At 41.9% G+C, this 14,786-nt stretch overlaps 1 protein-coding gene across 2 annotated transcripts in view; it reads left to right on the top strand.

Moving 5' to 3' along the window:
- The window catches only part of LOC126419051 (toll-like receptor 2), a 132,078-nt gene that overhangs the window by 55,638 nt on the left and 61,654 nt on the right, over positions 1-14,786 (top strand). For both annotated transcript variants that reach the window (XM_050086126.1, XM_050086135.1), the window contains exon 6: positions 8,880-9,047. In XM_050086126.1, coding sequence (XP_049942083.1) covers positions 8,880-9,047 — 168 coding nt within the window. The remainder of the gene's footprint in view (positions 1-8,879; positions 9,048-14,786) is intronic.

The raw sequence follows: 14,786 nt of genomic DNA, 5'->3' as shown, positions 1-14,786 counted from the left end.
TATTATATAGTCATGTTTTGGTAGTTCATGCATCATGTCTAGCAATATCGCAGATTTGTTTCTGATTTGTTATATATATATATATATATATATATATATATATATATATATATATGATTTGAGGCTGAGGTCTTTTTGAAATTCAAAACTTAAAGACTTAACTTTTCGATTTTTGCTTGCCTGAGATTCAACATGTATTTCTCTTTTGACCTGTTTCAGTGTGCCGATACAAGTGAGCTGCTTCTTTAAGATAGACGTCGCCAAAGGGTAATTGGTGTAAAAGTTATCGAATGTGATGTTCACATTACTATCTTCAGTATTAGGAATCAGGTGCGTCACTATGTCGCTTGGCGTGTTTCAAATCTGATATGGGCCATACTCTTGTTTTCCAAAGCATACTGCCAAGTTAATGTGAAAAACGTAGTTTGATTCTATATTTTGCAGGCATATTGGGAATATAGCACGACGTTTCTCACCATAGGTCCCAAGGTTGTATGAATTTCTGCAAGTAAGACCAAACGCCTGCAAGAATGGATGAATGGAAGCTAGTTTGTCTACTTTTCTTCCTTGAGGACCTGTGCCCCTGTCATCAAATCGCTTAAATCGGAGGAAATACAAAAATCGCAGTAACGTATACGTGCTCTTAGAACCAGCTTTGAAGTTCCGTCCGAGTTTCATGGCTTGTGTGCGTTAATGTGATGTCCTTCCTTTACTCCAGTCACATGTAAACATGCAAGTAAAACGAGCATTTCAGTTTGAGATGTCTCTATCGTATCTCTGTCGCAAGAGAACATGATGGACTGTTTTCAGTATATACAAATTTGCGTGATTGACAATATTATCTATCACACTGTTGTTTTATACGCCAATTTTGAAGAGATAGTGCAGCTGGTATCTTCGTCCTCGGCTGATATTTCCCGTTGTCGTTTATGAGCTGTGCATGGCTCGTGTTCATGCCATACCTCATTTGACATCCTGTTTTTACTGTACTACCACATCGTTATGTTAATTTCAATTATTGGTGTCGCTGAGTGACCACCTTGCCTGCCCGTGAGGGGCAGCACCTGCTCTTATCGATATAATCCGTGGCGTATTATCTTTGTCGACTGCTATTGCTTCCCGGTTGTCCTGTGTTCGGGGTTCATTTGGATCTTCCAGGGAGTTGGAAGGCGCTATCAATGCAGTTCGGACCTGGCAGTGTTAGACTTATAACGTGGGAGAAGTTCAGTCGGGGCACGGCTGCAGTGAGGTCCGGACAGCCATAAACCTACAGGTATGTAGAGCCATGTCGACTCCGGTGTCATAGGCAGCAGCTGCTAGATTTCTCTGCTTGTATCCATGGTGCAAAGAGACTGATCGAGGTGGTCCCTCAGTTTCTCAGCTGCTTTTAAATCCGGGGAGTTTGTAGGCCAGGGGAATATCGTAAATTCATTCTGGTGCTCTTTGAACCACGCACGTACACTGCGAGCTGAGTGGCACGTTGAATTATCCTTCTAGTAATGCCGTCGTGCCGAGGACAAACAGACTGCGTGTACAGTTGAAAGTTGTCCTGAAGAGTAGATACTCACTTGTGTTGATCCACCGTGCCTTCCAGAACGACGAGATCATCCTGGGATTGCCACCAAGGCATTCCCTAGACCATAACGCTCTATCTTCCGGCGTGGACCTCTCGGCGGTTGTTGAAGGTTGTTTGGGGTTGGGTTGTTTGGGGGAAGAGATCAAACAGCGAGTCATCTGTCTCATCGGATTAGGGAAGGACGGGGAAGGAAGTCGGCCGTGCCCTTTCGAAGGAACGAGCCCGGCATTTGCCCGGAGTGATTTAGGGAAATCACGGAAAACCTAAATCGGGACGGCCGGACGCGGGATTGAACTGTCGTCCTCCCGAATGTGAGTCCAGTGTGCTAACCTCGCTCGGTGTGCTAACCTCGCTCGGTGAAGGTTGTTTGTTTTCAGTCCGATGGAGCATAGAACTTGATTCATATGGAAAGGACATCTCTCGACATTCAGTAGACCAGTTGCAGTACTGGCGTGCAAATTCCCGCCTTCGTCGTCGCTCAACAGCAGTCAACATTGGTGCATAAACCAGGCACCAGCTGCGGAGGCCCATACGCAGCAACATTCACCCAATGGTTGGTGAGGAGACACTGTTGATAGCCCCTTGGTTCATCTGGGAGATCAGCTGCTCAGCAGTTGCACATCTATTAGCCCATACATATCTCTACATCCGTCGTGCACTCCTGTCACCAGTGGCCTGCGGTTCATCACCGGTTTTGGATAGCATCATCTTTCCATGAAAAGTGTACTTAACACGGTGTACAGACCCACAAGTTTCGCAAATGCGTCCATCCTTGGTGCGAAAGTCAATAGTTATGCCATTTTCCACGTCTCATAAATCGCTCCGTTTCCACAATACGGGCCGGCCGCGGTGGCCGTGAAGTTCTAGGCGCATCAGTCCGGAACCGCGCGACTGCTACGGTCGCAGGTTCGAATCCTGCCTCGTCCATGGATGTGTGTGATGTCCTTAGGTTAGTTAGGTTTAAGTAGTTCTGAGTTCTAGGGGACTGATGACCCCCGATGTTAAGTCCCATACTGCTTAGAGCCATTTGAACCAGCCATTACCACAATACGACTGTAACTGCACACTTTTCCGTGTCCCCCTGACACACTTTATCTACCCTCTACTGCTAGTGCTGCCACCTGCTGCCTGCGAGTGGTTATTGCACGCTGACGTCGAGCGCAGGTGGTGGTCAAATTAATTTGATTGGACCGTGTAATACTGACCAATTGCGCAGACCGCAGGTTTTAGTGAAATGAGTACAAAACAAGCGTTGGCGAAATGGACTGAGGACAAACACGCAGTAGGTCGCTTGCAGAACTGCTACACCACGAGAAAATTGTAGAAATGTCAAAGTGGCTGTGATGAAACCGGATGACAGCTGCTGAAAGTCGAGCAAATGTTAGAGGCAGTCACCACGAACCATCTTGAACAGATTTCTGGATGATTCGTTGAGAGCTTAGACTGCATGCACATTTCATCGCAGACACCACAGCACACACACCCTACACTTTCACAGTGTAGCACCAGAGTAAACGTGGTCACTGAGTGGCATTTAGTGGGTTTCAGCAAAACTGATTCCTGGAAGTATGGTTGAGATCTCATGTTGCTACATGTCGTTCACTGCTGACTCCATAGCACACACAACAGAGACTTGCATGTACGAGCATAAGAGTCGAATGGTTCACGCAGTGACGCCCAATGATTTTCAGCAGAACTCACTTCTGGACGCTTGACTGAGACCTTATGGTGCCGTGCACCAATTACCACTTACCCCATAGCACACACAACAGAGACAAGCATGCTGTAGCAACAGAGTCAACTTGGACACTGAGTCACATGCAATGGTTTTCAGCAACAACTCTCGCTTATGTCTGTGGTTGTCAGACCGACACCGACATGTCCGTGGACGAATTGGTAAAAGGTCTCAGGAAATAGGCATTTTCATTACCACATGTCTCCAGCTCATGGGACCGTCGTGTGGGGATCTGTTGAATATGACAACAGAAGTGATTTGGTAATTATTGAAGTAAGCTCACATGTGGCACGAATGGTAAAACATTTTATCATGCCTTCACGACTTGGTACCAAGTGTTGTATTCCAGCAGGACAATGAGACCTCGACACTAGTAGTCACTTTCTTTCCATGTGAGAACGGTTAAGAGAGTGTATCTCATGGGTGTCACGCCTGATGCTAAAGTTGATGATTGGCACTGTTTTCGATTGAAATGAAGTTTAATTACTCAATATTCACTACGTGATGAATATCTCCACAAATTTGTTTAATATTGGTGCCTCATGGTACAACATTTTCCATTTTCGTAAGGCTATAAAATCATCACACGTAATGCAACTAAAACATACGTCACTACTGCCAGCTTATGTGAGTGTTAATCCAGTGAAACAATGTGTTGAGTCTTGCAGTGTTACAGATATTCCTCTATTAAGAATAATTGCTAGACAATTTTTATACAAAGGACGATTATTCACCTCCAGAAAAGCAAACATTACAGTTATTCACTTGCAGTATTTACATTTTCTTTTTAGATAATGTTCGACAGTTGAAGGTTCCATGTGAGTACTGTTTATACATTGAATCTGTTAACAGTAATAGGTGTCTGCCGATATCAGGCACTGAAGTGTCCAGAAATGAGTTGGTAATTCAAGAGTTTTTCATTACTCCTGAAAAATATGATGCTGGCTATATTGGCCTCAATGAATGTTATAAGCTTTCCTGTCTATCAAAGTTAATATTCCAGTTTTTCTACATTTCATTGTTTTATATATTGGTTTTTTCTGTTATCACACTTTATGACATGTAACTATTACCAAAACTACCAGTTCCACGGCTTAGTGATACAGAAAGACAGAAATATTGCAGACATACCATCAGCAGTGGGGACTACTGCAAATAAATGAGTGCGACTTATAAGTGTGTATGACATGTATTCAGAGTATTCAGGATTCGATTCCTCAAAAAACTTATTGAAGGGCTGATGAAACTTCCTCTTTGAGATGACAGCATAAAATTTGATAAATCAGATATAGAGTTCTTTTGTACTGCAGGGAGCGAAATGAACTCCACATCTTTCTCATGTCAAAACAGTAAAATGTAAATAGAGGTAGACATAATCTCCTGACTGGACCCCTAACAGGCATAAAATTACTCATGAAATTATTGAACATTTGAAAGTTCAATGGCTTTAGATTCTGTGAGAAATATGGCATTAAAAACACTACACATACACTCAGTTCCCACTTAGCAGTATTTGCGTTATATTGTTAAGAATAGTTAATGTATAATGAATTTTGTATTACATGTTTTTACGGAAATTTGCTTGATTAATTACATTCTGTATAATTTCATTGTGTAAGCACTGATTTAATTAATGGGACATGTAGGTGTCTTCTAAATCATGATTCTGGGATACTTCGGAGTTGTATTTTTTAACTATAGCTACAAAATGCGACTACTAGAGAAATTATCGAATATGGCTGCTATAATATCAAACAACAATTACATAATTAACGTATCTGAGTGTTTTTATTAATATATTTGTGGGTTTTACGAAACTATCCGTGTAGAATAAGTGAATGACGTTTAAATAAATTTAGCAAGAGCAGGCAATGCCTGCATGGAAGCGACTGTCAAAACTAAGGTTTTGTAGACAACTACAAGTCACACTTTGTACTTCTATTATTTATATTTTTCTAGCCATACACAGCTGAATATCCTGATAGGCAAGCCTGACTATGGAAAATAGTCCTTTAAGCCCAATTTTTATGAATTTTTTCCCTGAATGGTGCTTAGATGTTTCACTAAAGTCGATGGGGCCACTACAAAGGGCAGTTTCAATTTCCTAACTACTCTCTTTCAGCATACACTTCAGTTTTAAAATATAATCTAGAAAGTAACATTAGGTCCAGCTACTTCATTCTAAGCAATATTCTCTGTACCAGATATGACAGTTCAATAGAATTTCTGGAAAGCTTAGAAACAATAACTGCAATATGCATTGTTCCTGCTTCAATCAATACAGAATAAGAGTGACATTTACAAAACTTCTGGGTGGAGACTGACTTTAATTATTCGTTTCTTACTTAACATATGGTTGATTGATTAATATTAATACTTTTTTAATGGTAGCCAAATCTTAAAGCTAACAAAACCCTCTATTTTGGTCACGGAAGAGGTCCACAAAATCATTCAGAATACAATCCTCCTAAAATAACTAAGATGGTAAGTATTGTTGATTCTGTTCAGGTTGTAATATTTGATGTTTTTATGATAAATAAAATTGATAAAATCAATGCAGTCTCAATATGAAAAATTAAGAAAATTACAGCAATCAAGAAGAGGCAAAGAAGAAATGGTTTGTATGTTGAATTGTTTGGCTCAAGTCCACACGAAAATGGTGATCTTTTTACTTGGTTGTTAATTTTTTTGGTAGAATAGTTGCATGAAATTTAACATTTTAGTAAAATCTAGTGAAAATTCTTGTGGATAGAACTAAAATTTTTTTCATTTTTATTACTGAAACTCTTGGTTTTTAAATGACATGTACTATTTACAATAAAGAAACAATTATCTACCATGTCTGTAAATTAAAATAGACAAAAATAATCTTACTAGAGCTGCAAACTGTTAATATCACCTAATGACTTCCAATCCACAGTGGATACTTGGTGAAAACTAATTTATTGATTGTTGAAGTAAACATGTTGACAAGATTATTCCAATAATAACATGTAGTCCATAGGATGCTGTGGGAATGAAAAATGTTGAACCATGAACTGAATCAGCAATCATTAAATATTTGTAACATAGTGAAATATAATTCAACTAATTCTGTGAAAAATAGACCTTGAAATACTTGTATGTGGTTAGATACTATCAGTGAATTAGGGGCCCATATTAGAGTTACTCCTGACACAGAACGGTGGCTGTATTAAGCACCGAAATTTGCATAGGACAGAAATTCTGCATTCCTGTTGGTGGTCATGATACTCTTAATTGAACAGTTGAAGAAAGCTCAAGAAATGATACACAGCAGAAAATTTTGGATGCAACAAATAAAATTATTGTTCCACATAAAGCAACTGAAATAAATCCTGAATGTAATTTTGCTATGTTCCTTCCCATATTACATCTTGTCATCACTCACTTGTAACTAATGTAATCCTGAATCCAGTAACAAAATGATTAAAATTACATCCATGAAATTATTTAGCTAATACCATCACTAAATCATTTCTTCAGTTTCTCCTGTTAATGGTGAAGTTCAGTAATCAGCTAGGTAAACTGGGCGATTTGAGTGAGATGTTAATATACGTTTTTTATGCTCTTGAGTCTCAGACAATACATGAGCTTGAGTCACTGCAACTGATGTTGCTAAAATTAATACTAATATTTTGCCAATAAATTATAACAAAATGAAATTTATTGCTATTGATGGTCCTCTATTTCGTATTGATGTTAGTAACATACTGTTTGGAACTACATATGTGGCTATTCGAACTGCAAATATTTCTGGATGATTAACATTTACAGGTGTTTTATTTAGAACTGTACAAGATCAAAAAGATAGATATGACTTCAGTGATTAATTTATTAACATAATAAAAATATTCGTAAAACTGGTAAAAACTGCAGAAGTTAGTTATACTTTGAGTTGAAGATATTCGCACAATATAAAACTTATGAAGGACAGAATTAAAAGTCACAGGTGTTATGGATACACAAAGGAAATTAATACAGATGTGAGTAAAGTAAACAGTCAAAGCGATGGTTCTAAACAAAATAGAAGAATTCTTGTATAGAATACGAGTAGTATGCAACAAGAAGGCCTGCCATCTTCTACATCTACATTTATACTCCGCAAGCCACCCAACGGCGTGTGGCGGAGGGCACTTTACGTGCCACTGTCATTACCTCCCTTTTCTGTTACAATCGCGTATGGTTCGCGGGAAGAACGACTCTCTGAAAGCCTCCGTGCGCGCTCGAATGTCTCTAATCTTACATTCGTGATCTCCTCGGGAGGTATAAGTAGGGAGAAGCAATATATTCGATACCTCATCCAGAAACGCACCCTCTCGAAACCTGGCGAGCAAGCTACACCGCGATGCAGAGCGCCTCTCTTGCAGAGTCTGCCACTTGAATTTGCTAAACATCTCCGTAATGCTATCACGGTTACCAAATAACCCTGTGACGAAACGCGCCGCTCTTCTTTGGATATTCTCTATCTCCTCCGTCAACCCGATCTGGTACGGATCCCACACTGATGAGCAATACTCAAGTATAGCTCGAACGAGTGTTTTGTAAGCCACCTCCTTTGTTGATGGACTACATTTTCTAAGGACTCTCCCAATGAATCTCAACCCGGTACACGCCTTACCAACAATTAATTTTATATGATCATTCCACTTCGAATCGTTCCACGAGCATACTCCCAGATATTTTACAGAAGTAACTGCTACCAGTGTTTGTTCCGCTATCATATAATCATACAATAAAGGATGTATTCGCAATACATTACATTTGTCTATGTTAAGGGTCAGTTGCCACTCCCTGCACCAAGTGCCTATCCGCTGCAGATCTTCCTGCATTTCGCTACAATTTTCTAATGCTTCAACTTTTCTGTATACTACAGCATCATCCGCGAAAAGCCGCATGGAACTTCCTACACTATCTACTAGGTCATTTATATATATTGTGAAAAGCAATGGTCCCATAACACTCCCCTGTGGCACGCCAGAGGTTACTTTAACGTCTATAGACGTATCTCCATTGATAACAACATGCTGTGTTCTGTTTGCTAAAAACTCTTCAATCCAGCCACACAGCTGGTCTGATAATCCGTAGGCTCTTACTTTGTTTATCAGGCGACAGTGCGGAACTGTATCGAACGCCTTCCGGAAGTCAAGGAAAATAGCATCTACCTGGTGCTCTACCTGGGAGCCTGTATGTAATATATCTTACGTATCGGGGATTGGACTGCAGTGGACGTTATACTGTGAGTGACACGAAAATGACCTGGATGTGGTTGGGAAATGGTACAGAGTCATCTGAAGATCTTCACTGAATTCCGAGATATAAGAAAAGACTGAAGAGATTACTTAACGGAACATGAGAATAGAAAACATGTATGGAATTGTCTAAAGGAGGCCTTCATCCAACAGTGGGTGGCACTGTTTTTGGAGATGATATTTTGCTATAAAAGTTTCTAAATGTATTACTTATTTATTTTACTGTACACTGAGTGGATTTTAGAAGTATGATTGGTCTTCTGGGTGTATGTAATGGAAATTCCCGTGTTCTGTACAGGAGCTTCAAGAGACTTTGCCAGCTACTCTGTTCGTAATGGACGCTTCCCACAATGCACTGCAGAAGCTCCCACAGAAACTTCCAACTGAACTCCGTCGGCTTGACGTGTCCCACAATCAACTGCAGAGGCTACACACAGATATGCCGCCAAACCTGGAGATTCTTCAGGTATTTACTGAACAGTTGTGTTCGTTAAGTTTCGCTATTAACACTTATGGAAACTACTAAATTATCAATACTCCGATACTGTCACTCCTGTGAAATGAATAATGTTTTGTGATCGTGACTGTGTATATTGGGAGGCTATCCGATCGTTTTTCGTCTCTGTAAGTATTCCTATGGAGAGGAAATAACAGAATACTAACAAGAATCGAACCTGGCCTGTTAGTAATATAGAAGAAGGAAATGATCGCCAGCCTAATTACATAAATTTGTACCACATACTACCATGCTTCATAAAAAACGTCAACTATTAGAATTGACTTTACATGATACAGAAATACTATTTTGCTGTTCAGATAGAAGACAGTAGCGCAATTTAGCAAGTAATGTACCTTTGGTATGACATGAACTACACAGGAGGAGTACATTACAGTAGGAAGCAAATGATCATTACAGATAATTGATTAGTAATGGTGGAGCACCACTAATTTTTACCAGGAGTTCTTTTGTCAGTTTCATTATTGGAAATTACTACCTTTGAAACACATAATGAATTGGAACTTTCTGGCAGATTAAAACTGTGTGCCAGACCGAGACTCGAACTCGGAACCTCTGTCTTTTGCGGGTAAGTTCTCTACCAACTTAGCGACCCGAGCACAGCTCACGACCAGTCCTCACACCTTCAATTCTGCCAGTATCTCGTCTCCTACCTTCCAAACTACCTAATCCATTAATTGTACCATCTGTACTGATAATTATTTGTACCCTCAAGAAATACTCACATCCTTATACTATTTAGCTGAGGAGGGACATGCGATATCTGAATGTAGTATGGTTTGAATAGTTGTAGCTATTTGCTTAACCAGCAGTACACAAGCTATAAAAGTAAAAGTTGTACTTATTGAGTACTTTAACTTTAATCTGAAATTTAAATCTGGATCAACTATCAGTATGGGGACCCAGAAGCTGGTCTACCAGTGGTCTCTGATTTAAGCTGAACGTTTCAGATACAACACAGTATTGGAAACACTGTTAACTACATAACACATTAAATTATGAACACTGTTATTTCAAGAAGAAGGACTTTTTAAACTGAATACTTTAAATCCTCTCTTAGAAACTGTACATTGAAGATACTGTGACTATCCTTTTAAGAAAATTACGTGGAGTGTTTCAAAACTTAGGCTCATTGAATAGCTCGTTGAAGAACTTGACTTTTGTTAAGGAAGGTAGTTGCTTTTCAGTTAAGTAAAATAAGATACTCGAAATTACCGTATCACCTGGGATAGGACCCTGTCCAGGTAAATAACTGAGGATAAAGTATGGTGGCTTAACGCACAGTTTACATAATACAAAGTTACTGCTGAAAGAGAAACCACATAAATGCTCCCTGCAGATATACAGTGCTCAATTGCTAATTTGAGAAGAGGGTGATGACAATGTCAGCCTTCTCTGCTATTCAATAAAAGACAGCAAAATAATCCACTATGAAAATTTTTTCTTAGCTTCGGATTTCCGTATCACAGAGCCAGTCAAATATGCCACAAATAATAAGTTAAATTATGTCCACAACCGAGGCTATATTGTACACTCCTGGAAATGGAAAAAAGAACACATTGACACCGGTGTGTCAGACCCACCATACTTGCTCCGGACACTGCGAGAGGGCTGTACAAGCAATGATCACACGCACGGCACAGCGGACACACCAGGAACCGCGGTGTTGGCCGTCGAATTGCGCTAGCTGCGCAGCATTTGTGCACCGCCGCCGTCAGTGTCAGCCAGTTTGCCGTGGCATACGGAGCTCCATCGCAGTCTTTAACACTGGTAGCATGCCGCGACAGCGTGGACGTGGACCGTATGTGCAGTTGACGGACTTTGAGCGAGGGCGTATAGTGGGCATGCGGGAGGCCGGGTGGACGTACCGCCGAATTGCTCAACACGTGGGGCGTGAGGTCTCCACAGTACATCGATGTTGTCGCCAGTGGTCGGCGGAAGGTGCACGTGCCCGTCGACCTGGGACCGGACCGCAGCGACGCACGGATGCACGCCAAGACCGTAGGATCCTACGCAGTGCCGTAGGGGACCGCACCGCCACTTCCCAGCAAATTAGGGACACTGTTGCTCCTGGGGTATCGGCGAGGACCATTCGCAACCGTCTCCATGAAGCTGGGCTACGGTCCCGCACACCGTTAGGCCGTCTTCCGCTCACGCCCCAACATCGTGCAGCCCGCCTCCAGTGGCGTCGCGACAGGCGTGAATGGAGGGACGAATGGAGACGTGTCGTCTTCAGCGATGAGAGTCGCTTCTGCCTTGGTGCCAATGATGGTCGTATGGGTGTTTGGCGCCGTGCAGGTGAGCGCCACAATCAGGACTGCATACGACCGAGGCACACAGAGCCAACACCCGGCATCATGGTGTGGGGAGCGATCTCCTACACTGGCCGTACACCACTGGTGATCGTCGAGGGGACACTGAATAGTGCACAGTACATCCAAACCGTCATCGAACCCATCGTTCTACCATTCCTAGACCGGCAAGGGAAATTGCTGTTCCAACAGGACAATGCACGTCCGCATGTATCCCGTGCCACCCAACGTGCCCTAGAAGGTGTAAGTCAACTACCCTGGCCAGCAAGATCTCCGGATCTGTCCCCCATTGAGCATGTTTGGGACTGGATGAAGCGTCGTCTCACGCGGTCTGCACGTCCAGCACGAACGCTGGTCCAACTGAGGCGCCAGGTGGAAATGGCATGGCAAGCCGTTCCACAGGACTACATCCAGCATCTCTACGATCGTCTCCATGGGAGAATAGCAGCCTGCATTGCTGCGAAAGGTGGATGTACACTGTACTAGTGCCGACATTGTGCATGCTCTGTTGCCTGTGTCTATGTGCCTGTGGTTCTGTCAGTGTGATCATGTGATGTATCTGACCCCAGGAACGTGTCAATAAAGTTTCCCCTTCCTGGGACAATGAATTCACGGTGTTCTTATTTCAATTTCCAGGAGTGTATAATCTAGCAGCTCTTCTCGCCTCTTTCAGTTCACCAGATGCACGCAGTTTACCTGCTAGCCAACAGCCGGTTCATGCCACACAGGGGGCTTGCAGTTCAACCGTCAGATCCACTTCTTCTATTCCCGCCTATTCAGTTCCATTGCGTATATACTTCCCTCCACGTTTTGCATGTCTACGAACCTGCTTTTCTCTATGCACGAACCAGTATTAGAAGTTCTTTTACGGTATATTACTTTTGAATTACAACAGATTGATTACAGTTACATAAGTGATCATACCCCCCCCCATGAACCATGGACCTTGCCGTTGGTGGGGAGGCTTGCGTGCCTCAGCGATACAGATAGCCGCACCGTAGGTACAACCACAACGGAGGGGTATCTGTTGAGAGGCCAGACAAACGTGTGGTTCCTGAAGAGGGGCAGCAGCCTTTTCAGTAGTTGCAAGGGCAACAGTCTGGATGATTGACTGATCTGGCCTTGTAACAATAACCAAAACGGCTTTGCTGTGCTGGTACTGTGAACGGCTGAAAGCAAGGGGAAACTACGGCCGTAATTTTTCCCGAGGGCATGCAGCTTTACTGTATGATTAAATGATGATGGCGTCCTCTTGGGTAAAATATTCCGGAGGTAAAATAGTCCCCCATTCGGATCTCCGGGCGGGGACTACTCAAGAGGATGTCGTTATCAGGAGAAAGAAAACTGGCGTTCTATGGATCGGAGCGTGGAATGTCAGATCCCTTAATCGGGCAGGTAGGGTAGAAAATTTAAAAAGGGAAATGGATAGGTTAAAGTTAGATATAGTGGGAATTAGTGAAGTTCGGTGGCAGGAGGAACAAGACTTCTGGTCAGGTGACTACAGGGTTATAAACACAAAGTCCAGTAGGGGTAATGCAGGAGTAGGTTTAATAATGAATAGGAAAATAGGAATGCGGGTAAGCTACTACAAACAGCATAGTGAACGCATTATTGTGGCCAAGATAGATACGAAGCCCACACCTACTACAGTAGTACAAGTTTATATGCCAACTAGCTCTGCAGATGACGAAGAAATTGAAGAAATGTATGATGAAATAAAAGAAATTATTCAGATAGTGAAGGGACACGAAAATTTAATAGTCATGGGTGACTGGAATTCGAGTGTAGGAAAAGGGAGAGAAGGAAACGTAGTAGGTGAATATGGATTGGGGCTAAGAAATGAAAGAGGAAGCCGCCTGATAGAATTTTGCACAGAGCACAACTTAATCATAGCTAACACTTGGTTTAAGAATCATGATAGAAGGTTGTATACATGGAAGAACCCTGGAGATACTAAAAGGTATCAGATAGATTATATAATGGTAAGACAGAGATTTAGGAACCAGGTTTTAAATTGTAAGACGTTTCCAGGGGCAGATGTGGACTCTGACCACAATCTATTGGTTATGACCTGTAGATTAAAACTGAAGAAACTGCAAAAAGGTGGGAATTTAAGGAGATGGGACCTGGATAAACTGAAAGAGCCAGAGGTTGTACAGAATTTCAGGGAGAGCATAAGGGAACAATTAAGAGGAATGGGGGAAAGAAATACAGTAGAAGAAGAATGGGTAGCTCTGAGGGATGAAGTAGTGAAGGCAGCAGAGGATCAAGTAGGTAAAAAGAAGAGGGTTAGTAGAAATCCTTGGGTAACAGAAGAAATATTGAATTTAATTGATGAAAGGAGAAAATATAAAAATGCAGTAAATGAAGCAGGCAAAAAGGAATACAAACGTCTCAAAAATGAGATCGACAGGAAGTGCAAAATGGCTAAGCAGGGATGGCTAGAGGACAAATGTAAGGATGTGGAGGCTTATCTCACTAGGGGTAAGATAGATACTGCCTACAGGAAAATTAAAGAGACCTTTGGAGATAAGAGAACCACATGTATGAACATCAAGAGCTCAGATGGAAACCCAGTTCTAAGCAAAGAAGGGAAAGCAGAAAGGTGGAAGGAGTTTACAGAGGGTCTATACAAGGGCGATGCACTTGAGGACAATATTATGGAAATGGAAGAGGATGTAGATGAAGATGAAATGGGAGATACGATACTGCGTGAAGAGTTTGACAGAGCACTGAAGGACCTGAGTCGAAACAAGGCCCCCGGGGTAGACAACATTCCATTGGAACTACTGACGGCCTCGGGAGAGCCAGTCCTGACAAAACTCTACCATCTGGTGAGCAAGATGTATGAAACAGGCGAAATACCCTCAGACTTCAAGAAGAATATAATAATTCCAATCCCAAAGAAAGCAGGTGTTGACAGATGTGAAAATTACCGAACAATCAGTTTAATAAGTCACAGCTGCAAAATACTAACACGAATTCTTTACAGACGAATGGAAAAACTAGTAGAAGCCGACCTCGGGGAAGATCAGTTTGGATTCCGTAGAAATACTGGAACACGTGAGGCAATACTGACCTTACGACTTATCTTAGAAGAAAGATTAAGGAAAGGCAAACCTACGTTTCTAGCATTTGTAGACTTAGAGAAAGCTTTTGACAATGTTGACTGGAATACTCTCTTTCAAATTCTAAAGGTGGCAGGGGTAAAATACAGGGAGCGAAAGGCTATTTACAACTTGTACAGAAACCAGATGGCAGTTATAAGAGTTGAGGGACATGAAAGGGAAGCAGTGGTTGGGAAGGGAGTAAGACAGGGTTGTAGCCTCTCCCCGATGTTATTCAATCTCTATATTGAGCAAGCAGTAAAGGAAAC

This window comes from Schistocerca serialis, chromosome 1 (genome assembly GCF_023864345.2).
Source record: "Schistocerca serialis cubense isolate TAMUIC-IGC-003099 chromosome 1, iqSchSeri2.2, whole genome shotgun sequence".
In the NCBI taxonomy this organism is placed as follows: domain Eukaryota; kingdom Metazoa; phylum Arthropoda; class Insecta; order Orthoptera; family Acrididae; genus Schistocerca; species Schistocerca serialis.
The sequence above is the reverse complement of the archived record's forward strand: the minus strand, read 5'-3'. Positions and strand labels throughout refer to the sequence as shown.